The sequence below is a fragment of the Amblyomma maculatum genome, chromosome 10 (genome assembly GCF_055883805.1).
Source record: "Amblyomma maculatum isolate TAMU_Amacu chromosome 10, ASM5588380v1, whole genome shotgun sequence".
NCBI lineage: Eukaryota > Metazoa > Arthropoda > Arachnida > Ixodida > Ixodidae > Amblyomma > Amblyomma maculatum.
The window spans coordinates 64456290-64482458 of NC_139353.1; the positions used below are offsets into that span (position 1 = coordinate 64456290).

General features: G+C 47.1%; 1 protein-coding gene across 3 annotated transcripts in view; it reads right to left on the reverse strand.

Annotated features, from left to right (window-relative positions):
• Positions 1–26169, reverse strand: part of spn-E (tudor domain containing 9 protein spindle E) — a 153491-nt gene that overhangs the window by 100932 nt on the left and 26390 nt on the right. For all 3 annotated transcript variants that reach the window (XM_084582928.1, XM_084582930.1, XM_084582929.1), the window contains exons 9-17: positions 25845–25948; positions 15382–15443; positions 13039–13096; positions 10095–10179; positions 7820–7877; positions 5484–5588; positions 1838–1935; positions 1479–1610; positions 160–322 (exon numbers count right to left, since the gene is read on the reverse strand). In XM_084582928.1, coding sequence (XP_084439054.1) covers positions 160–322; positions 1479–1610; positions 1838–1935; positions 5484–5588; positions 7820–7877; positions 10095–10179; positions 13039–13096; positions 15382–15443; positions 25845–25948 — 865 coding nt within the window. The remainder of the gene's footprint in view (positions 1–159; positions 323–1478; positions 1611–1837; positions 1936–5483; positions 5589–7819; positions 7878–10094; positions 10180–13038; positions 13097–15381; positions 15444–25844; positions 25949–26169) is intronic.

A 26169-nucleotide genomic window follows, 5' to 3' on the forward strand; every position in this document is an offset into this window, starting at 1 on the left:
AAGCCGCAGACAACAGTGCCTCCAACATCCACATTCTCCAACATCCACAAGGAATAAACATTATGCATTCCACCAGAGCTCCTTTAAAGATTTAAGTAAAGCGAGAACTGTTACAGTGCAGAAAGAGGCAGTAAATGACAATGGAGAGAACTGGCTTGCCTATAATGATGCAGTCCTCGAGCACACCGAACACGAACCCCAGCAGGATCATCTTGCTGACGCAGACGTCCAGAGGCAGTTGTGCCATCACCCTGCCTACGAAGGTCAGGTCGCCATCGTACGGACAGAAGACACCGTCGATCATTGTCGTGAGGGCGCTCACCTAGGAAGAGAAGAGCGGCACGTATGTCAAAGCTAAGTACCGGGGTCAAATCAAACTTTTTGGCTGCTCAATTTCTTCTCCGAAATGATGCACGCGCACATTAGCATTTATGAATCATTTTGCGAGATGCGGTGATACGGATCTTATGGGGGCTGGAAAAAATTCATATCAGGCTAAATTCCGCACCATCGATACGAACAAACTTCATGCGCAGAAGCATGGGAAAACATGCACATGGATGAGTTTACGGCAGACGGGATTTATTTATGGCTGTGCGGCCTCATTTCACTACTAGCAGTGAAGACGGAACAACTATAATATCAGCGACGTACCTTCCACATGCTACTCCTGCAAGCAAGTTCGGATGAATGGCGAATTTTACTAATTGGGGTTTCCAAATTAGTAGTAACTGGGTTAGCATCCGTGAAAATCTATTGTATTCTTTTTCATGTTGTTTCGTTTCAGATTCAAGAGCCAAACTGTAGCTGTGAAATTTCTGATCACTTGAGATGCAGAAAAAACATTTGTTGTGGTTTAGCTCTGATTGACCCTAGCTGAATTGCAAAAGCAACGGCAGAGGCTTCCTTTGCCTGCTACATTATTCCCCTATCACGCCCTATCAGTGTAAGGTGCTACATTATTGCACTATCACGCCCCGTCAGTGTAAGGTGCTACATTATTGGGGACATTTTGAGCTCATCCTTTAAGGGTATGACGCGAGAGTGTAAGCCACCAGCCCACATATGAAGTCACATTTCCACCAAGCCGTACAGACGTGCCTGCGTGTCGCAGAAGTAACGAGAACGGTTCTGGCAGGCTGATTCTAATATCGCCCTCCCATAAGAAAGGAGGGACGCGAGTTGGCAGCTCCTGCCCGTGGCAAGGGGTAACGTGAATTCAAATGTCATGGCAGGCTGATTTTTTTTATGAAGAGACCGTAGCTATGCCTGTTCACGGCGTAGCTGCAGCCACCCGAGGTCTCGCTTTGGCTGTCATAGTATTGCTTTCACAATAAAACTGCAATATACCATCACGGTCCCTTCAGTTACTGTTGTTTCAAGAAGACATGTCTTCTAGTGAATTGAAATAACGGCCATTACAGCTGCATTTTCTTCCGAGCCTCGTGTGACCCAGACAACATGGACCAGTGCCTCACCTCTTTGAGGACCAGGATGGCACGCTCAATGTCACCCAGGTCAGGGGGATCCAGGCAGAGCGCGAGCAAGGCCTTAGGCTCACCCATGTCCAGCTTCTTCACCTTGAGCACCGTTAGCTCCAGAGGGCACCGCTGCAGTCGGCCACCAACACCACACGGTAGGTATTAATGTGCCGGACATGAAAATTCAAGAAAAACTGCCACACTCTTCAACCTCCCCATAGGTGTTTACAAGTAAAACAGATTCAATGCAATGAGCTGTTTAGACATAAGGCCCACAAAGAGCTCCGAAAAGCAGATTAAAGGAAAAAAAAACATAGAACAAGGAAAATACGCCGGCGGGAAGTGTGGGCCCGAACCTGCATTTCTGGAATGCCGTACTGAGGCAGAACGTCCATGTAGAAGTTCTCGGGTATCATGCGATAGAGACGACCCTCGGACACACGGCCGGCACGACCTGCGAGGGGGCAGGAGGACAAGGAGTACCAAGAATAAGCTCTCACTGGATCTCATTTCCAAAGCCAAAAACAATGGCCACCAGCCTATTGGCTTCCAAAGCCATCAAAACAATTGCCTGCGGCTCTAAAGCTCCCGATTCTGGAAGCAACGCTACGACTGTTTAGGTGAATGGATGATGGATACTTCAACAGGTGGCAACATTAATACCATTTTTTCAATGTACCTACAGCTGGTCCCAGATATATCGAATTATTGCTTATATTAAACTCTCAGAATATCCTCTTGAAAATCTCATGTGAGAGTATAAGACTAATGTTCGCGCTTATTGAACGCCCATCCTGTATATCGAATTGCGCGCTGTGCCCGTACAAGGAGCGCTTCTCCTAATGACACAAAAAGGGTACACTATTATGCTTCTGAGTTACAGAGGAGCTCATATGTTGGTGTGTTTTATACAGTCGCCGACCGATATTTTGGATCCTTCTTCCTTCTCGTTCGATTTTCCAGAGTTTTCTTTCGATTCGCGACTCAAGAGCTACCGAAAACGCAAATAACGCCGGCGCCATTTTGCTTTTCTGGCCGCTGCCATTTTGGTTTTCTGCAACCTTGAACCCAGGTGTCATATCATCAGCTGATCATGCCATTGGAACCTCGCATACCCGGTATAGCCTCGATAGCAGGCACAGCTTGCTGCACCGTCCCGCCAGTGCCAGTTCTGCCGTGCTGCTGTCGTGCACAGTCGTCAGTCGCCACGGTTGTCATTCACATGTTGTGTGTTGTGCTGTTTACATCGCCGCATTAACTACCAGACACTAACGCCGGGCGTTATCCGGACACTCAAGCACCTCTATTGGTCACGCGTGCTTATTGCGTGATGTAATGCATGGACAGCGGCAAAACCTAAAGCGTCGACTTGTTGTCTGCACTCAGCATGCTTTCCGATGCATGGAAAGCGGTGACCAAGAAGAGACTGCGGAATTGCTTCCGCCACGCTGGTTTCGCGATCAGAGATGAAGTGCCATTGTCATCTGATGAAAGCGCAGTGAATCCCATCAGCAGTCTTCATCTGCTGACCTCATCGAGCACTGGCGCACTACAGGAGCCGTTCCCATGGAAGTGAAGCTGGAGCAGTTTGCTAACGCTTACAGCGAGATCGAGCCCTGCGCTGAACTCACTGTCGACGAAATTGTTCGCCAGGTGCTTGCAAGTGATGACTCGGGCTCCGACAGTGAGGAGCCAGAGGCTGTGCTGCCAACTAGCAGTGAACTAACCCGAACACTGATGGTGCTTTCGGCTGTGTACAGCGAGAACGTCACCCTTGCCGACGTGCAAGCCGACTTACTTGTATGGCAACGTAGCATCCCATAGAGGCATATTGACCCCTTTTTCAAGCTGCTCACTAAATAAAGTGACTTATTTTGCGTGAATTCGTTTTTTCGGACTGCCTGATTTTCCGGACGCTATCTCGGCTCTTTGAGGGTCCGAAAAATCGATCAGCGACTGTACATCGCGTTATTGGTACGTCGAACTATTTTGCAATTCCCTTGAATTCGATATATCCGGAACCGAGTGCACTCCTTTGTTTCCCTTCGTTGCAAGTTCTCTAATCAACATGCCTATAGCAGTGGTTGAGATCAAGTGCAGTCCTGTAAGATATTCCCGATATTCTCCAAGGTTGACTGCAGCATTGAAAGGGACTTATGTACTTGCTATCTGGACCGAAAATCAACAGCACAGTGCTAAGGAGAACAGCCATGCTGTTGAGATACCAAGAATGGTTATGTTTGGTTTAGTTTACAGGGCTGAACAACCCAGAGTGACTCTGTCTCTGAGGGACGACTCACAGTGAAGGGATCCAGATAATTTTGATCACCACAGGCTCTCTAAGGTGCACCGACATAACATAGAACACGGGTGCCTTGCCTCTCGCCTCTACTGAAACACGGCCGGCGCTGCCATGATTAATCGAAGGTCCTCGGCTCACTAGTTATGCCTCTAACCTCTGAGCCACTAAGGCAGGGCAGAGCCACCAGAAATCAATCAAGCTGCAAAGCACCCACAGTAGCCATAAATCAATTATAAAGCGCACATTACTTTCAAAAAAGAAAACGACGTCCATTTCCCGTCAATGTTGTTCAAAATGTTTTTAAACCGCTATTTTATTTTTAGGTAAAGTATTTATAGATCTATGCACTCCAGGTTTTCTGAAAATCACATCAATTTGACAGTCCCAGCAGCACAGTAGAACCTCGTTATAATGAAGTAGCACTGGGATGACAAATCAGTTTGTTATATGTGATACAGTCGAACCCGGATAATTCAAATTTTGGTTATATGGAACTCATGAAATATCCCATTAAAAATCCCATGCAAAAGTATAGGAAAGCTGCGTCATATATTGAACTCAATTTCGGCGGTCACTCGATATATCGAACTCCGTACTATGCACTGGAAGATGCGCCTTCCCCAACCCTCGGCCTTCTGCCGCATGATCAGTTTTCAAGCCACGCGCGGAAGGAATTAGAGGGAACAGCTGGGCGACGGCTGGTCTAAGGCAGCGCCGCGCCCTTTCTCAAAAGGCACGCGCATCTGCGGTGATCGTTCGCCACACGTCAGCATATGATGTTTGCAAGCCATGTGCTTGAAGGAATGAGGGGAACTGGTCTGGCTACGGCCGGTACGAAGCAAACACAGCCAATGCAGCCATGGTGTTTGGGAGAGGGAAAAAAAACGAGATAGGGAAAAGCGCAAGGGTGGGTCCATTCTTCTACAAAGCTTTCTCTCTCCCTCTCTCTTTCCTGGAACAGCATGAGCTATGGTGCCTGCAGACAAAAAGCGACGGACTTTGTTTACTTTTTTTTTGCGAGAGTCAATCCTTACCGTTGCGTTGAACATGCAGCGTAGCGTAAGCTATGGCGGCTGCGGACATTGTGGCATTTTTTTGTGCGAGAGTCGTCCATCCTTGCATACTATGTATATGAATTGGCGAAAGCGCGCGGTCAGCTGCAATCAAGACACCGACTTTTAGATTTGTGCGTTTCAAAGGGAATTGCAGCTATCACGCTTTCCAATGATTTTTGGCAATGGACTACGCCCGTCCTAAGCACGGCGTGATAAATCGAACCAGGCTTGTGCAATCAAGCCATCATAGGCACTCTGCCAAGTTCGCTCCGTGCCACAGCAGGAGCTAACATCAAAAGTAAAATCAAAGGATAAACACAGCGTGATGTTATCGCTGTGCAGCATCTCGGCACGCTGCCAATAAATGAGCTGTGGATGCAGCAGCTAAAACGAAGAGACCCATCACCGGCTAACTCTCCTTTTTTTAAATTTTTTTTTTATTTTCAAAATCTCAGGGGCAAAAGTGAAGCGTGGTTTCATTATACGAGTGGGCTGATTACGCGAGAAATACAGTATCATTTTTTACAATCGTGAGCGGCATCTCAAGCCAATTTCTGTATATTGAATTATTTCGCAATCCCTTTCGAGTTTGATATATCTGGGTCTGACTGTATTCATTGTAACAGTTTGCAAAGAGGTACACACCTTGCCTCTGCTTGCAGTTGGCCTTTGAGGCCCACTCCAACTTGAGGCACGAGTAATTCGTCTCAGGGTCACACACCAGGCACTTGGTCAGGCAGAAGTCAATCACTGAAAAAAATTAGAATATCAGTAATAACAGAAGTGCAGGATGCTCAGCGATGCGGAGGTACATAAACAGTCATGTTAATATGCAGCAGAACACACACACACAAAAAAACATTACGGCTGATATGCATATAATTAAAGACGAAGTAGGTGTGTAGCACTGCTTACGGCACGTTACTAGACGGCCCTGCTTGATCCATAGCGATGGAAACCACAAGCGTAGCGCAGTATATTAAATCCCGTGAATGATGTAGAGTGAAATGTGCGCGAAGCTTGACGTTCGGAAATTATTTACATTTATGGGCTACCAGGAATTCCATTAGTGGAGGGCTCTGGATTAATTTCAACCTACCTATGGTTTCTTTTCTTTTACAAACACTGACATGGGCGCCTTTTGTGTTTCAACTACGTCAAAATGCAATTGCTATGACTGTGAGTGAACCCAGGTCCTAGACTGAGACAAGAGGATGAGGGCAAACTTGCGAGCAGTACCGAGACCAACAAGCCACAGGACCAATGTGTCACATAACATATGTGTCATGTCAGTATGCAGCAGAACACACACACACAAAAAAAGAACATTACAGCCGATATGCACAGTTAATTAAAGCGAAGTAGGTGCGTAGCACTGCTTACGGCACGGTACTAGACGGCCCTGCTTGATCCATAGCAACGGCAATCACAAGCGTGGCGCAGTCGCGTCCTGACCTTCCTTCACACTATCTACAGCGGTTCTTACCACCGAGCGGCTAGGAGCCGAGGTCAAGGAAGCCAAACGCATACACGTCTGCTGTCCGTGAAGGCCGAAGAGTGACTACAGGTAGGGAAGCGAGTCCGAATTTGAGTGTGGGAGCGGCACGGGGCTACTCAGCCCGGAATAACATAAGCTTGTACAGCTTGTTCCGGTGATTGCCACAACTGTGATATGCGCCACTCTCTCACTGGCTGCAGCTGTGAGGCCATTCCGTTTTCACATTGACTAAGAAGCATGACGCGGCGCAACATAATCTAGACTCCTGGCATCGTCACCGTCGGATCACCACCAGCGAAATCTGTGGCTGTGGCCGTAAGTGCTATGCACTAAAAAAAAAAAAAAGAAACTCTTTTTTGAAACCTTTCCCGCCCACTCTTTACTGGCTAGCCTATTCAATCCGGAGGGTACTCGGAAGGCCTTTGGATATTAATCTGAGATCTGCTATACAGCACTTCCCAGCAATTCATTCACTCAATGACACTTCTATGCCCCTTTTCAGTGACTTCGAGTGAGGCAAGAAGCGCGACCTGGCTAACTGTTTTACGAAACTGATGGCACTGATGGTGAATTCCAATTGCAGAACCAGAGTAGTCCGACCGCTCCGCGACAGAGCACCTAAATCCGGAGGAGAGTAGGCGTTCTGGCTTGCGTTTGGAACCTTCATGCTCCGGCTGAAGCAACTAGGTGGCGCTTGCGAACTGATGGAAGAAAAAACCGTCATTCCTTGCACTTGGCTAGCGCGTGCTTCATGTACGTCTGTCTTTTTTCAAACATGTAACGAATCATGTTTATTTATTTATTTGTACCCTCAGGGCTTACAAGAAGCATTACCTTACCGTTGCTTCTTGAGACAGTGCTGACATCAGCAGTCTACGCGATTAATTCATTCACGCTCACACAGCCGAACGTGGGTGCACATGGTAAGAGTTCTCTGGCATTTTTTCGAATAAAATAAATTTGCGGTGCACAGTTTCTGCCTCCAAAAGCAGAGCAGTAATTGAACGGCTTCGATCTTACGAACTAGAAGCACAAAAGAGTTCTCACACGTAGTTTTACAGTCGCTTTCCGAGCTGAGGCCATCTCCGACTCGCTGTCAGAAAGGGCCAGTTCCCGAGTGGAATTTGCATGCATAGCGGCCACAAGTGCTGATGGTCTCTAACAAAGCGCAGAGGGCAGAGCCGGCGCGGCGACGACAAGCTGCCGGAAATGTAGAGTGCCGTTGAAGGAATACGTCACGCAAACATCCCGCCAGCTCCACCAATTTCAGCGGAGCAGTTTTGAATGCTCTACAGAGCGAACTTGGCTTGGCGATTGCTCCCCATCTGCGTTTGAAAGACGCGATCCCTCTTTTGAATCTGCATTTGGAATACAGTTGCTCCGAAAAGAGTAGGAGATGTTGCCCTGGAAGTGCTCCAGTTCTGCGATTGGAATTCACCATGACTGCCGCGAGCCTGCCACCAGTTGCAACTTGTGCACTCACCATATTTGATGTCTGGCACAGTGATGGAGCTCTCCGCTATGTTGGTTGACAGGATGATCTGCAAAAGACGATAAAAAAAAAAAAAGTCGGCTATGCGGTACACATAGCAGTGAGCTACAGACAAATTTCAATCAGCTGAAGCTCTCAGCTAAGTGCTAACCGTTACTGCATGTCACAGAAACAATTTTGCACTTGTGCTCCCTCATGGCCGGGGTCTGCAGCCTTGGGCTCAATGTCTGAAAGGCAAAGCCACTCAACTATTTGGGCATGTGCGAAAGAAAGCAAGTTGTGCTGAAAGGCACTAACTAGCTGCGAACTGGGGTGCTATGCTGGAAAAGAACACAATACAAGCAAAAGTATCTGCACAAATTTAGTGGCAGACGTGCCCACAATCTGAGATTGAAATGAGATTTCTGCGTGTTCAAGCGTGTTTTAGCTTCCCTGTATAGAAGTGACAATGGCTGGAAGCTTTCAAGCTTCAAAAGCTCGCATTTGTGCCGTCGTCAAAAAACCGGCTAGGTGGGGGCAACTTGTGGATGTTGAATGTGACCCGATGACGAGGCAAGCCGAAAAGAACACAACATATTGGGCCTCTTCACAGAGGCCCTCATTCCACTAGCATTTTTTGTGTTATGCATTCGTTCGAGACATGAGTATGACCTGCAGCTATGTCACAGTACGTCGTGAACGGGCACGGACATTACAAACGCATGACTGGCCGAGATATTCTAACGGGTGGGTTATAATGGTTACAGCTTAGCACTTTGGCACGATCTGCTTCTGCGGAACACCACTGTGCATGCGATGACTGCCTTGAGCACGAGTCGAATGCTTCTTGACGGCGCACATGCCTGCCGTGTCAGCACTGGTGGCTGCGCCCGCTGTATTGGATGATGCTAGCACGTGCGCATGGGCGGCACGCAGATGCTAACCGCAGTAGCAGATAGCGCTATGCTATTACTCTGTTCTATCGATATGTAGACGAAAAGAGGCAAAGTTCGTGATTTCGATGCTGTTTTTCTCCAGAAAAGTGACAAGTTCATGATAAGCTGCAAAACTACATCGCCCTCTCCCGAAGGCCGCTTGCATCGCATGCGCGCACTCTGCCAGCAGAAATGCACGCTTCCATTAAGGCGGTGCACAGGGAGGAAGAGTTCATTTGTGACTTGCATTGCTCTCACTGGAAATTGGAAGCGTCGCAAATTCTCTCAACGTTTTCTGCCGCCTTAATGGAGCTGTCTACTTGTACAAACAAGAAAAACAGGGGGAGGCGGTGGCTGGCGAAAAGCCCGTGTGTGATCCATAGGAAGCGTGTGCTCCTCCACTGGCCAGAGCACTGGGGAAGTGTACACTTTCAACACGCTTCGAAATTAGAAGCACCGATGGCCCCGCAGCGCCTTTTGCCCCCTTGATGGGATAATATACTTTACAGCACAATGCAAGAGGACGGCGATCGCTGAAGAGAGGACGCGTAACGCCGTAGTGTACGAACCATGCAATGCCAGTGTTTTTATTGATAGTTTAGTTTCCTTTAAATATAATTGCAGCTAATTATACCTGATATAAGCGCTGTGGCGGCACAGGCCACTACCACCTAAAGGAAACACTGCCTTCAGACCAATACAGACCAATAAAGCTACACTTCTTTAGATGAAAGGTGGGCAAGGCAAAAATGGCATGCGAGACAGCAGGCGGGCTGGTCTTTTAACGTGACGACATTAGACTTGACACTGTGCAATCCTGCATTCAGAGTGAATTCCCAGTTTTCCTGATTGCGAGGCACCCTGCTTTGGCCATGCACTGGGCGCACGACTGCCCTTGCACGATGGCACATATTTAAAATCACCCGTGGCAGAACCAACTTGCATTCGAATCAACGTCTTTTCTATTTATGGACTTATCTAAAAATTCGAATTAGTATCAAGGTTCGAATTGCCAAGCTTTTCCTGCATAAAGCAGCCGTTTGATTCAAATAGTGGATCGGTTGTGCCATCTTAACTATTTGTCGCAGCGCTCTGGCAGCACAGGCCTCTACCACCTAAAAGAAACATTGCCTTCAGACCAATACAGCCAATAAAAGCCAAAACAGACCAATACAGGCAATACAGCTACACAAAGGCAAAAACAGCATGCGAGACTGCGGACGGGCTGATCTTTAAATCTGACGACATTAGACTTGACATCACACACTCTTGCATTCAGCATCAGTCATAAAAGTCGCTGATTGGTCGCGAGAGCGAACATAGTCCCTAGTATGTCTTTATCCCCTCAATACCTTTCGGTGACCTTTGGCTGTAGGCAAGAAAACTGACTGCTGCTCTTGTTGGGTCACTGTGGAGTGAAGAGGCAGGACAGTCCACCTGAGAGGGGAAAAAAAAAAAAAAAACATGGTGGCAATTAAGTAAGTTTATTTAAGAATGGTGTGCGACCATATTAGAAGCAACAGGTTCCTGTCACAGACAGGTACCAGTCGTTGCAGCCAGACGAGCTAGCCGTCTCTTTTCAATGTTTCTAACGTTTCAGTAACCTACTGCCACCACTCTCGACTGTGACATGTGACCAGCACCTGTGAGAGCTGCCAGTTCACCTGCACACTCGGCCGTGTCACGTGGTCTCTAGTGATGTCACACAACCCTCCAACCAATCAGCCCTTGCCATGTCACGTGACCTTGCGACATCACCAACATCGAACAGCCCGAGAGATTTGCGGCACCATACGAATCCAGGTATTTCCGCTCATGTGGATTTTAATACAGTAGAACCTCTTTATAGCACAGTTACTGGGACCAGCAAAAATCTTTACAACACTAGGGTCTTTGATATATCAGTTGTTGATAACATGGTCCTGAAGTTGCTGTTGGGTAACTGAATGGCTACTTACTGAACATGTCTTGTTGCTTAATAAATTCCACCTCTCTCTTTTCATCTTTTCGCCCCATTTTTTCAGTTGTAAGATTTTTGTTTACATCTTGTGAAAGGACTCGCTATGAATACAACTGTGTTTGATTTCATGTGAAAACCAAAGCGTTGCATGGACATGGCGTCATTTTATGCTGTTTTCATCGATAAGAAGTCTGCTGTTTTCATCAGTAAGAAGTCTGTTGTTTTCATCAGTATGAAGGCAATAGATGAGAAATGCGTGCGGCAGCCAAGTGCTGCAAAATCGCACATGCCGTGCCTCCAGTTCTTGCCACTGCTGCCTCGTGCCGCACAGTGCAATGAATGTTCGGTCGTTCCTTCCCTTCCCTATTTCGCGTTGCACGTTTACTTTCCTTTACTTTCTGAACGGATCGCGCCGCCTTCTTTCCATGCTTGTGGACAGCTTTACTTTTCTTTTTTTTCCTATGCACTGCATACTTTAAGTTTACTTTCCTTTACTTTCTGTACGGATCGCGCCGCCTTCTTTCCATGCTTGTGGACAGCTTTATTTTTCTTTTTTTTTTCCCTATGCACTACATACTTTCCCTCACGGCTCCAAGGCCTACGTAAGGTTGGCTTCTCCTGAATGCTACTAAGCCTAGTGGTAAAGCCATTTAAAACAAAAATTGCTTTGCGATTTTGCATCGCCGTGGCCAGACACACTTTACTATAAACAATTTTTATCAAAACTGTCTTTTGCTATAAAGGAGGGAAAATGTACAGTCGTCAATGGAAGATGAACTGGGACTTCAGCTTCACTACTACAGTAAAAGCTTGTTAATTCGAACTTCGCGGGACCGGGAAAAAAGTTCGAATGATCGAATGGCCTCGAAAAAACTGACAAGAACCATTTGTATTACGGTAAATGTACCATATTTAGTCGCGTAACGAACTCACTCGCATAATGAACCCACCCAGCCCTGACCTCTGTCTCCGAAAAAAAAAAAAAAAGATGTCAGTCATTAGCGCGTCATCCCGGTCTACAAAATATTTCTTCGGCAGTGCGCCAAGAATGCTGCACAGCAATAGTGTTTAGCTTTTGACTTTAGCCCCAGCAGGGAGAATGCTGCGCAGCAATAGTGTTTACCTTTTGATTTTAGCCCCAGCAGGAGGAAGGGGGGAAAGCGAACTTGACAAAGTGCCAGCACTTGTCCGGCTGTGCAAGCCTCCTTTTCAGTATGTTCACTTTATCATGCTATGAGCGACTTCAAATATTTGCTTCTATCGTTACCACATCCTAATAACAGAAATGCTAAGTACTTTCACTGAAAACAGGATTCACAGTTAGAAAAGACCAGAACTAGTACACAACTGTCACCTCAATAAGTTGCTTTTTCCGCCTATCTAGGTGAAGTCTTTTTTTTCTTTTTCTTTTCTTTTCTTTTCTTTTTTTTTTTTTTGCGAAGGACCTCCTAAGGATAGGCCACCCCGCCATCCTCCAGTAGCTGGTGTCATCAACCTCACGAGTTAGAATCAAGCAGCAGAAAAAAGACAAATTGTTCTTTTAACATCAATTTCCTCAGCAGTAAATATGTCTTTCGTTGCCCAGTGAATGTCAGCAGAGCCCCTAAAAGCCAACAAACTGCTTTTAGCTGAGAACAACAATTAGATGAAGTCATTTTTACTGCCCCTCTAAAGCCTGAGCTCCACGTGAACAAAATTTTGAGCGAACTTCTGTTGCGACTGCGCGGAGAAAATGAAACTGCGAGGGTGTGATGCCGTAAACAAGAGCACAACGCTACAGTCATGATCAGCTTTCTTTTCCTCCGCAAGATGGTAGCATAGACAATTTTTAGTACTTCGTGTACATTCTAGAAGACGGCAAGACCCCCCCCCCCCCCCCCCCCGTAAGACGAGTCTTTTCAAAAGGGGGCGAAATTTCAAATGCGCGCCCGGCGCAGTATGCATGTGGCAAAAACCCCATGGGACAAGATTCGGCCGCAGCGCCCTTACGGCAATAAACACTCAAAGGGTTGATTACGAGCAGAATGAAGCGACACTTTACGGGAACGTTCACTGAGGTGGAGTGGAAAGGCGCCGAATGATGGCACGTCCCTATGGTGCGTCACGTACGCCATCTGCAGGGCGGCGACGTCGCATCACTTTTTTGTACCCACGGATCCCCGGCTAAACGATTCATAAGAAATCTCAATTTCGCATCTTTATGGCAACACACTAGACAAGCAGTGTTGACTGACCAGGGCTATTATCAAAACTGAGATGCCAAACATCACAATGCAAACAGATGCAAGCAGACACTTTGAAGAGAGAGACATAGAGCAGTAATGCGTTCATCATACCTAAGTGGGATGCAGTCTTCTCGTAGTGCGTCCCTGAACGCAGAGATCTCCGCATATCCTGCAGAGCAAGGAACAAACTTATATGGCTAGAAAATTACATCCTATAGTCACCAAAACAAACAAAAAAGACCAGATGCCTTCCTGGGCATATGGTCTCCTCAAATGCTTTTTTTTTTTTTACCAAGTGCATTGAAACAGTCTGAGAGACCCCTCAATAGTTTGGGAGTGAGAAACCGGAAACTAGGTTACCGTATACACGCGTGTAATGGCCGCACGCATGTAATGGCCGCACCCTGAACTTCAGAAAGAAAATTGGAAAAAAAAACTTTAAAAAATTTCCAGAGTAAAAGCCGCACCATGAGTTTCAGGAAGTTGGGCAGTGCCGTCTACTGTGCGGTGCAAGAAATACGGAACGTTTTGTGGTTACTGCCGCCAGGTGGGGCCCAAAAATCAAGTGAAAGCCAAAATGAAGCGTAAGGTTAGAAGTAGAATTGCCAATAAGAATTAAGAACAAAATATTTGAGGAAAAAAAAAAGTCGAGCATGGGGGCAGCGGCCACCACCTCCGTTACAAAGGGGGCACTCCTAGCCGCAGCGATGCCCGCCCGTTACAAAGGGTGAGGCCGGCAAATCCAATCCAATCCAAGTCTGTTCGCTCCTCCGTTTTACAGCCATTGCCTCGATCGCCCGAAGCATATCACGTGCGATCTCGCAACTGGAACGCATCGCTGCCCTGATTTGTTCTGCGCTCGTGAGCTGAAGATTTTCTTATTCCTCGATGGGAAAATACGTTAGTTATACTGCTCACTTTAAGCTGAAAGTGATTCACTACGCGAAAAAAGAAGGAAAAAGAGCGGCTGGACGAAAGTTCGGCGTTGACGAAAAATGTGTACGGTGATGGTGCTCCTAAGAAGATGACCTTAGGAAAACAAATGTTCAGAGGCGCGCTTTCCGAGGGAAGCAGAGCATGTTTCCGGAAGTTGAAGACTCCCTTCTCAAGTGCGTGACGGAGACGCGGCGCAACGGCTTTGCTGTTTCGACAGATGTTGCAGATGAAAGCGCTAGACATTGCACGCCGCAAGGGGATTGCGGCTACCATGTTTAAAGCCAGCAATGGGTGGATTTCGCGCTTCATGAAGCGAAAAAACCTGTCCATTCGCCGTCGCATGATGATGTGTAAATGTCTACCTGAGGAGTATGGTGAAAAGCTTCTGCAGTTCCACAAGTTTGTTATCAACAAGCGCAGAGGAGGACGACGACGAGGAGTGATGTTTTGGACACTAGACGAGCCTGAAATCCCGACGAGTTTAGCGGAGGAGGACGAGGAGTTTTTTGACAATAATAAAGGCAGGTACCACCGCAAAAAATTTTTTTCACAGTCTTTTTTCTCATGTAATCGCCGCACCCCCTGATTTTCACCCCAATCTCGGGGAAAAAAAGTGCGGCCATTACACGCGTGTATACGGTATGTTGGTTACATTTCACTGCCTAACAGCACATCTACTCACAGCAAATGGTTGGTTGTTTTATGGGGGTGTAACATCCCAAAGTGACTCAGGCTGTGAGAGATGCCATAGTGGAGGACTACGAAGTAATTTTGACCACCTGGTGTTCTTCAACGTGCACTGACATCGCACAACACATGGGCGCCTTGCTTTTCGTTTCCAATCGAAAAGTGGCCACCGCGGCCTGAATTTGATACGCTGTCCTTGGGCACAACAGTCGAGCGCCCTAACCACTGCATTACCATGGGCGGGTAAAGCAAATAAAGAACAACCCTCTTTAACAATGATGGTGGCAGCTAGTCTTGGGCCCAATACCAACGAGTGACAGTGTGCAAGTAAAGATATTCCAGCTTGAACTGACTGCATATACTAACAAGTCACCCTAGTGTAATGGCAAACTTTGGTTGGTTGGAATGCCCCGAAGCAACTCTGGCTATGCGGAACTCTATAGCCAAAGGCTCCAGACAATCTTGACCATCCGAAGTTTTTTTATACGTGTACAAACATCCTACCATACTTGGGCGCCTATGATACTGTATTAGCAACACAGTGAACTGGCCACCGTGCTGGCATGCATAACTGCCCTCAGTGCCTACATACAACTGAACCTGAATAACAGGCATATAAAATTGACATTTACATATCCGACTAGTTCATATTTGGTTTTGAAACCCAGATATCCGCATGCCTCAATTAAATGCTCAATTGAACTTATGTTCTTTCACATGCATATGTCTAACAGGAGCATGTTAGTTACATCCTGCATGATATTTAACTGAGATGAACAGGTATGCTTCACTTGAATCATGGAACAGAAGCCATCAGCCACGCCAACTCACCTGGAAGGAACACTAGGACTGCGCCCCGGTTTGGAGCAAACCTCTCCTTGGTTTGATCCACACTGCAAGAGCAGAAAAGATACGTCTGAGGCAAAGGAAGTGCAGAATCAAGCACTTGGAAGACAAATTTTTTTACAATGCACAATAAACAGCACAGCTAAAACTCGATGTAATGAAGTCAGTTTACTTCGTCAAATTGAAATTCCATAACATCAAAATTTGTCACCCGGCATGCATTCTGCAGATCATTCACAGAGCGAGCCTTCTTGGCGAAAGCAGAGGTGACGCCAGGAATCTTTATGACATGCTCGTATAGACTTGTAGAGGTGATGCCAGGAATCGGTATGACACGCTCGTATAGGTTTGGTTTCACCATCGTTTCCATTTTGAGCCAAGTCCGCATCGATTAAGTAAGGGCGTTCGGCCACCACTGCGACCATGTAAGATCCGAAATCCAGGAAAATGATGGCCGCCTTTCCCGCCTCCCTTTCCTTAAGCTCGTGGTATAATTTTTGTCGGGTATTCCTCAAGCCAGCGACGACATTTTGCTACGCTGAAAGTACAGTAAAATTTGCTTAGTCATATTGAAGCCAAAAATATATGCTCGTTACAATGAAGTTTAACTGTACCTACTATGGTGTCGAAGTACAATAAAAAAACCTGTTGTACAGACCAACATTTAATATAAATTTGGCAATAGCAACTATGTAACAAAAAGATATTCTTTACACATTTATGTTAGTGAGAAAAGTTTAATGAAAACATTTGTTCTCATTGCTCTGCATACTTTAGTGTCCATCGTTGATGTTGGATGTACAGTCAAACCTCGTTATAACGAAGTCTCATTTTGCGCGAAAATTCGTTCGTTATATCCGATATTCGTTGTAAAAGTGCACACAAATTCCTACAAAAAAAGAATTCTGTTCATAAACCCAAGTAAAGGCTACTCTAAAATGGAAAGTACAGAGCTGAAGAAAAAGCATTTTGTTTTTCTTTAAAGCGTGGTACAGTCGAACCTCGATATATCGAACAGTGCGGTGATTGCAAAATAGTTCGATATAGCCGGAATTCGATATACAAAATTACGTAGAAAACGCGTCAAAAACTAGTACAAATCAATCAATGAACCAATCGTGGCACAGTGGCGCAATAAATACTCACTTGAAGTTTCAAACAAAGTATTTATTCCTTTGGCGTAAAGTACTGTAGCAGCGTAGCTTGCTTCAAATTGGCAACTGCGTGCTTAACCACGGCGTCCTCAACGTAGTCTAAACGGTCCACAAGCGATAGTCCAGCGCCTTCTATTGCGCCGCAGTAGCGGCGTACAAGGTCCAAAGCAGCTACAGCCTCAGTTGCAGTCGGGAGCGGGGCAGCGCTTACGGGATCAACCTCGGCAGCGTCTTCGTTTGGCCGCTCAGCAGTAACTTCCGCCGCAATCTCTACATCTGTCAACTCCGCCACTGTTCCGGTGCTGTCATCACCGCCAACGAAGTCATCAATGCACATGCTGTGTGGCTCAGCACCGACAAAGCGCTCCAACTGGCTCCAGGTTTCTTCGAGCTGGCATTCTTCCTCTGTGCCGTCGTCCAACGCTGATTCTTCAGTTGCTTGCTCGGAAGCTTCTTCAATGCGGCTTACAAAACCCGCATGCCGAAAGCAGTGAACTACTGTCGACTGCTTGACGCTGTCCCACGAGGCTTTCAGCATTTGAATGGCACCCAAAAGGTCTATCTTTAGGTCTTGGCCCATCCGCAGCTTGAGAAGCAAAATGTCGATCAGCCGACGTTTATAAATGGATTTGAAAGCGCGAATAATGCCCTGGTCCAATGGTTGCAGCTTCGATGTCGTGTTCGGCGGCAAAAACTTAAATTTCAATGTTGCTCAGCTGGACACCAGTGTGGTGTGCTGTGCAATTGTCAATGATGAGGCAAACCGTCCGGCCTTGACGCGCCAGCTCCGAGTCCCATGCCTTCAACCATTTTTGGAATATCTCCCGAGTCATCCACGATTTCTTGTTCCATGCGTATGTCACCGGAACACTGGGGCAGTTGCGCATGCATCTCGGGGTTTGGAACTTGCCTATGACAAGTGGCCACAGCTTCGTGCTGCCGTCCATATTCGCAGCCAACAGAACTGTAATACGAGCCTTGCCTTGCTTGCCGCCGTGGCACTTGTTTCCGCACGTGTCGAGCGTTTGTCGCGGAAGCATTTGCCAGAACAGGCCCGTCTCGTCAGCATTGAATATCTGATTGGGCTCATACTTGACGAGAACCTTAGGCCACTCTTCTTCAAGCCACTTCTTGATCTCGCCTTCATTGGCGTCCTCACTTTCCCCCGAGACTGTCTTCCCGACAATGTTAAAGCGGGCCTTAAAACGTTGCAGCCAACCGCTGCTGGCATTGAAGTTCTCGGCACCGAGAATGAAAGCAAAGTTCTTGGCCTTCTGTCGTATCATCGGTCCCGATACAGGATTATTCCGGGCCCTTGCGTCGATGAACCATTTGTGCAGCGCCTTCTCAACGTCTTCAAAGGCAGCTTTGCGCACCCGCCGCGCGCCTGAGTGCTGGTTTTGTTCCGCCTTGGCCTTTATGTCACTCTTGTTTTTCAGCAGAGTGCTCAAAGTGCTCCTCGGTATGCTGAAAGCTTCGGCGACGCTTGACTTTTTTTCACCATTTTCAACGCGGCGGATCACTTCCAATTTCGCAGCAAATGTCAGGGTCGTCCGCTTCTTCGCGTTTGCAGCCATCACAACACCGACCACGCCGTGACAGGCCTAGGCCACACACGATAACAACGACTGGCGCAGCACAAGTGGCGGCGCCGAGACGCGGTTAGTCGTTGACAAACTAAATCAGGCTAGCCACCCTAGCCCGGCCAAGCCGGCGCGTGCATACGCCGCTACGTTCAAATGGCGCCCTCGGCGCGACCGATGTATGCAGCGATCGTGCGCAGCAGTCGGGAACGCCCATCGCGCCGCCATCTTCGAGGGCGTTGAGGGAAAGCTCGCCTCCTGTCAACAGAGTGCACATGGTTTGGGGTGGCGGAGTTCGATTTATCCATTTGGCAACCGACACCGTTCGAAATAAAAAATTAAAAATGCATGCGATTTTCCGAGTGATATAGAAAGTGTTCGATATAATGAATAATTCGATATATCCGTGTTCGATATATCGAGGTTCGACTGTATAAGCACGCGAAACCTTACTTTTCATTTTGCACTGCCAAGCAAAAATGAGCACACAAATCGGGATTTAGGCCACGCAGGACTGATTTATTTTAAAAACGACGTAATCTTCATTTGGCGGCACTTCACACTATTCGATAGAATAAATTTCTCAACGAAATCGACACTGTGCAGAGCTTTCCCAATGTTAGCTGATTTGGCCACAGGTAGGTTCTCAAGGTACCCTCTCAATTTCCTCGCCATATCGGTGGCCTCGGCACTGCTGAGAGCTCGCTCTTCGCCTTCTTCTTCACTCTCATCGCTGCTCATAGCATCATCTGTAGGAAGCAGCTGATCGACAATTTCTTGGTCGGTCAATTCGGGCGCCACAGCCAAGTTGTCATCGGCAGCAATAAAGTCCTCGAACGTAACATTCGGAACCGCCAGTTGACGCCATGTCGTCTCGTCGAAATTGTCCGCTTCACCTTCAGAATCGTGGGCGTCGTTGGGCTCAGTCTCGCTGGTGGATGGGGCTAGGCCAGCATCAACAAAGCAATTTCTTATTGTCGACTGTGCCACTTCGACCGTGCGTTTCGGCGCCGCCATGCTGCAAGACGACGGCACGACCTCGAGGAAAGTGAGCACACGCGCGGGTCGGCAAAAAGTAGGGGCAGCATCAACAAAGCAATTTCTTATTATCGACTGTGCCACTTCGTTCCATGCACCGTACAGCATGTCCAGCGTAGTTTTGAGGTTTATGGCCGTTATATGCCCCTGTCCATGTCAAATACGAGCTGCGTAACCAATCACTTTCGGTAGCAGCATTTTAGTGAGCGAATGATGCCCCTGTCTAATGGTCGAGTCAGCACTGAGGTCGAGTTTGGCGGGAAATAAACTAGGCGGACCGCTTCAAGTGGTACAGACACCTTATGGGCAGAGCAGTTGTCCAATATAAGGAGCACTTTCCTGCGCTGCTCTGCCATGTCTCTGTCGAAGGCCTTCAGCCATGCTTCAAAGAGTGACGACATCATCCACGCCTTTTTGTTCGAGCGATAGTCCGCTTGGACATTCCGGGCGTTGCGCAGGCACCTGGGGCGAGCAGGCGCAACGCCGAAGTCTGCGGCAATCTCTTTCTTCTTGCGCCCGCTGTCGACCGCCCTGAATATTTTTATCTTTGTTTCAAGAGAAACTGCTTTGCGTTTCGGCGCCGCCATGCTGCAAGACGACGGCACGACCTTGAGGAAAGTGAGCACATGCACGGGTCAGCAAAAAGTAGGGGCAGGGGCACGCGGGCGGTGGTTCGATCACGTGCAGGTCACATGCCAGGCAGCCGTTGATGCTAGATTCACTCGCGGTCCCTAGATGGCGTGGCGTGCGAAAGCGCGGGTGATTCAAACACATTTTAGGTGGAGGCGACGCGGGCGGTGGTTCGGTCACGTGCCGGTCACATCCCAGGCAGCCGTTGATGCTAGATTCATTCGCGGTCCCTAGATGGCGTGGCGTGCGAAAGTGCGGGTGATTCAAACACATTTTAGGTGGAGGCGATTGATAAAACCGAAATTTAGCGTTTTGAAAATTTATTTTTTTGCTTCTTTGCGGATTTTGAGTCGTGTGAATACGAAATATGCTTCGTTATAACCGATTTGTTGTCAAATTTTCAGTTTTTCATTTCGTTATACAGATAGAACTCCCATAGAAATAAAGCACAGCCAACCAAACTTTGCTTTTACTTCGTTATATCCGATAATTCGCTTTATCCGTGTTCGTTATAACGAGGTTCGACTGTACTATCTTTGAGGGTCCTACATCAAGGAATACCTTGACAGTACCAAAAACAAGCTCGTTAATCGATGTGAGGTGCAACTGTCCTGCTTTGTATGGCACGTGTGGGCGAGGTGTGAAATACTGTTGCAATTGAAACGGCCAGCCAATGCCATCACAATTATGCTATGCAGTACCGCCCTCTCAGTGGGAGCCCAATGGTAATAGCGATGAACAATAATGAAGCTCAAATTGCAAACTTCAGCTGAAAATTGCTAAGAATGACAGAAATACCTGATGGAATTTAAATATGCTAAAATTTGGGGGAGGGGAAAATTAGCCTGGGGTTTTACTCTGCAAAAACTGATTAAGGCATGCGAAAGCACTGTTTGGCATGGTTTTTTGCTTGGTAGTTTAAAACATTCATAGACTGGCACATAGTTTGGTGTTAAACACCTCACCTGGTTTGGTTTTTGGGGAAAAGTAAGATGCAAAATCTGTCTCACTTCTCAATGAAAACCTATGCTATGCTTACAACCAGTGGCATAAGATTAGAGGTATACATGTCCTCGGTTCGAAACCCTTCTACAATCTAGCCTCTAACTTGACTAACAGATGCATACAAAATGGGAAGCAACATGGCATGACACCACCTTGAATGCTGCATAAAGAATGGTTGCATCACAATTTTGATCCGAAATCACGGTGCTTTTACTGCCACTTTAGCCCACACCCTCTTGTCCATACTTCCAGTCTGCACTTCCTGTCCGCCTTCCCGTTCAGGCTTCCCTTTCAGATTTCCCGTTCAGATTTTCCGTTCAGCTTCCCATTCAGCCTTCCCATTCACGCTATTCATCATTCACCATTCGCAAAGTACAAAGGATGAACCCTTCCAGCAGCAGTCTTGATTCACACTCCAGTTACCATCCTGTCTGTTCCAATCCTCCTGCCATGCTGGCATTTCATTTTTATTTTATGTACCTGTGCCCTTTAGGAGATTTTAGTGCTGCCAAAGCTGGCAGCAACCAGGCTTATTGCACCATTGTATTCGAGCAGTGGAATGTTCTGTGCATATTTGCAACCAACGGCAAGTATACTACAGTCAAGAGCAAGCATGGGGCAATGTGTCTTTGAGCGCAAGGACTCAACTCTTAAAAATTGTTTCCTAGCATAAAACAAAAATTACAATTAAATTTCAGAAAAAAAATGCCACCAAAACAAATGGTACTGTGCAACTTATTATACTGAATAATTTTACTAGGACTGCCCCACTATGTCACCGTTCGTTGCTACGGGAAACTGACCGCCTCGCGTCGCCACTGTGCTCCGCTGTTCTTGCTGTAGCGGGATGTGCTTCTGTAAGCATGAACGCCCACCAGACACACCGCCGCTCAGCAGGCCAAAGACCATCATGCTTTATTGCACCGAAATATATAGTCGGGGAAGCAGTGGTGCCAGTGGTGCACAACAAACGTCCTAGAACTGCAGCAGCCATGTCGGCCTGGTCCCTGGGCTGTCAAAGTCGAACGGCGGCAGTAGGCGAAGCATTGCCCCGAGTGAAGCGGCGGCGGCGTTATGGTGAAGAGCCGAAGAGCGCTGAATCAGTGGCTTCGTGATCCCACTTCTGACACCATGTAGCGGGATGTGCTTCTATAAGCACGAACGCCCACCAGACACACTGCCACTCAGCAGGCCGAAGACCATCATGCTTTATTGCACTGAAATACATAGCCGGGGAAGCAGTGGTGCCACCTCGTGGAACACGCACACACTACACTTGCTACTGACGCGTGACAGCTCGGGAGCAACCATGTGGATGCATACTGCTCGCGGGTCCGTGTATTTTTTGATAATTTTCGCTGCTTTTAGTGTAACGTTTGTAGTGCAACATTCCAAAAGCAAAAGCAGCGGGGACTGTTGCATTTGCCATTAGATGCGCCATCGATCCTGAAACATGGCAAATTAATTGTATCAACTGCCGTGGCTCGTTGCTATCCTAGAGGTTCCTCTCACACAAGTCTGATGTTTTATCGTCCTGAAACTTGCGAGGTTCTTTCGAACTTCCAGTTATTCAGATTTAGCCAAGAGATAGTTGGCACGGTGAGTTCGTTATAATGAGGTCAACTGCTGCGGCATGTCCGTTACATGGAGTTTTCAAATACACGCACTTCAATGGAGGCTGCGGTTGGGGAATTGAAAAGCTTCGTAATATCGAGCAACTCGCTAAAATGGAGGTTCGTTACATAGAGGCTTAACTGTATTTGCTACCTGAACTGAACTCCCCACTTTTTGTGCTCTCAGTTCAGCTTCAGTGGGCATGGCGGACCGCGCCTAGGCATTTGCCTTATGCTTCGTTTTTCAGCTTTGCACAGATTTTCCTGCTTGGTTTGTCTGAACTGTCCCTTCAACAAGGTGCCGCATCAGTCAACACATGCCTTCAAGATCATGTGATGCCAGACACCAGGAATTTCATTATCTGGTGAAATCACTACCTTCTACAAGCACTGCTTCCGTTCCACGTGACCTTACCGGGCCTCCGCTTAAAAGACCGACAGTCAGGATTCGGCTTCAGCGGTCACGGCGGACCGTGCCTAGGCATGTTGCCTTATGCTTCGTTCTCCTGCTTTGCACAGGTTGGTGGTTATTCCACTACATTTAGAAGTGACTGCCATGGTCTATTGGTCCTGCCGTGCCCACAGCACTGTGTTCGCATTGTCAAAGACACGTTTTGTGTCTGCACGTTGTTCTTATATGGCGATGTTGAATCATACCCTGGACCTGATACTTCCAGTGAAGATGCCTCAGAACTAGTAGTTGAATCATACCCCGGACCTGATACTTCCAGTGAAGATGCCTCAGAGCTAGTAATGCAGTCAGTCACTGCACATACTCTGCTGAAATTGTAGCCCTCAGAACACAGCAAGAGAATTTTGAAAAAACAATATCTGACTTGAGTACATGCTTTGCAGATTTCGAAAAACAAACTGAGCGAATTGATCACATGGAACGCGCCATTCAAGCCTTACAATCAAAACTGCTTTATATGGAAGATTACAGTAGACGTTCAACTTGGTTTAGGAAAAAGCAGCGACAAGAAGCCTGTAGTAATATTTTTGTAAGACTACAACAAAAAATAAGTCCTTAAAAACGCATAAAAGGTCAAAGGAAAGAATGTATCCATTCAAAACGACTATTCAAAAGAAACCCTCAGGAAACGAAAACTTTTATGGGAGAATGTCAGAACAGAAACAGACAAGATAATGAAAGTTAATTTAGTGAATGATAAGTTTCTGGTGGCGGCCAAATGTTTTCATGGGATGGCACCACAAGCACAAGGATGAAAATGCTATCGCAAAGTACACGAAACAATAACTGGCACAGTGAACAGATAAAAAAGGAATTCAGACTTTTTAACATGAATGCGCGGAGCATTATTAATAAAAGCAAAAAGCTTAAATTTATCCTTCCTGGCTACAATCAGCATGTTGTTGTTATCACTGCTGTAAACAGATCTGCATGAATACATCTCCCACAGGTCTAGATTTTTGTTAGTTTTCATGACACAAATTTCTTCGAGATCCTGTGAGCTTCGTATCACTGAGGATTTACTGCACAATATTTTTTTTTCTGTGACGGTTTGACTATTGCTTGAAAACTTAAGGTGACGGGCACAATCTGAAAAACTTCTTTTTCGCTATAGATTACCTGACATACCGTAAAAACCCGCGTATAGTACGAACCCGCGTATAGTACGAGGTGCAATATGAGGTAGCGAAAATGGGAAAAAAAAGTTTTCACCCGCAAATAATACGAGGGAAGAAGGCCTTTATTTTCACAGCATCTCGTTTTCACTCGTCGTCCGTTTCAGTGTCAGAAGACAGTGAAACGTCTGACAGTTTGTCGGACAGCTCTTCCCACAAGAACTCGTCCTCTGTGCCGTCCAGTGCATTAGAAATTGCACACTTTTTAAATGCCCGAACGATGAGCTCCTCAGGGATGGTAGCCCATGCGTCCGCGATCCACTTGCAGAGGACTGCTGGAGAAGCCCTCTTCAGTCGCCCCGATGGAGTCACTTCGGGGTCTCCCGACCTCATCCACTCAGCGTAGCAGCGTTTCACGGCGTCTTTAAAAGGCTTGTTTATGCATACGTCGAGCGGTTGCAATTGCGATGTCATCCCTCCTGGGATGACGACGAGCTCGGTGCGAGATTCGCGTAGCAGTCTCTTGACAGAGTCTGCTAGGTGGCAGCGGAAGGCGTCCAACACAAGGATTGACGGTAAACCGAGCAGTGCTCCAGGCCGCCGACACCATACGGACTTTATCCAATCCAGGACTAAAGTCTCGTCCATCCAACCTTTGTCCTGGCATCGGATGACAACATTCTTGGGAATCTGCTCACCTTTTGGCAAAGTTTTCCGCTTGAACACTACGTAGGGTGGTAGCTTGCGGCCATCCGCAGTGCACGCCAACATTACGGTCACCCGTGTTTTTTCGTTTCCGCTCGTACGAACACAAACTTGCCTGCTGCCTTTTTCATGCACTGTGAGTGCAGAGGGCATGTCTAGGTACACCGGAGTCTGATCGGCGTTGCCGATCTGGCCCAGCGGAAAGTTCACATTTTTTCGCAGCGATATAACGTGCCGCTGAAACGCCACAAGCTGCTCCTCATAGCTTGCGGGTAGCTTCTGGGATATTGACGTCCTTCGACGCAACGAAAACCCAGCGCGGTGCATATACCGAGACACCCAGTGCCTACTGGCTTTGAAATCGCTCCGTGGGATGTTTTTTTCCGCTGCGATCTCTCTTGCCTTTGCTTGGAGCAACTCGATGTTCACAGGCAGATGTCGTCCACGCTGTTCCTGTACGAAGGAGGTCAGGCCTTGCTCAATCTCCGGATATGCTCCGTTTTTTGGCCCCCGGAAACTTCGTCTTAGGCCAGAGCACGCAAAGAGGGCCTCTTTCTGTTTTCTCCATCCACGAATGCTGCCCTCGGTGACGCCGAACTGTCGCCCTGCCGCAGAATTTCCGATGGTCTCAGCTGCTACTATCACTTTTCTTTTGAAAGCAGCTGAATATTGCTTCCGTGGACCCGACATTGTCACTGACATGCGCGCTTCACCTAGTAGCCTAGTCGATGTCCAAAACGGCGACAATGGCGACGCATCAAGTGTTCTAGAACACTGTAAACAGAGAAAGAAAGGTAGCTGACGCCACCACTAGACGGCGCATCCTTCGTTGCGAACCTTGATGATGATATTTCCGGGCTGTAACGAAACAAGAACTACGAACTTTGGGCTGAAAATTTTGGGACCCGAATATAGTACGAGGCGGAAATTTTACATCCTAAAATTTTGAAAAAAACCTCGTACTATACGCGGGTTTTTACGGTAATGTTTGTCATAGTAACACAGTAGGCCAAGGTTTTTAAAAAAGAAATCGAAGGTGGTTGAGTGCAAAGTCTGGATCAGATACACAGTAATCTAGAAAGACATTTATGGCATGCCCATGACATGGGAGCCTGTCGCAGATGTCAACTCACTTTTGCTCGCACACTTCAATCTTGTCGAAGATCTTGAGCAGCCGGTGGGCAATAGAATATGACTCCGGTGCTATGCTTGGACAATCGGGGTCGAACTCTGGCAACTGCAGGAAAAAGTTCGGGAGACACTTAAACTTCGCCACAAGGGTACAATATGACAGCGATAAAGTCTCCCGCCTACAGCTTCCCATACGATCCTCATTTCCATGAATGCATCCCCTATTCCCTTAATCGGTAATGCTTTCACTTGTATTGTTGCTATATCACACATAATCAGTAATACTATATTATCTTAAGGGGGGACATGGGTCTTTAGAGCTATTTT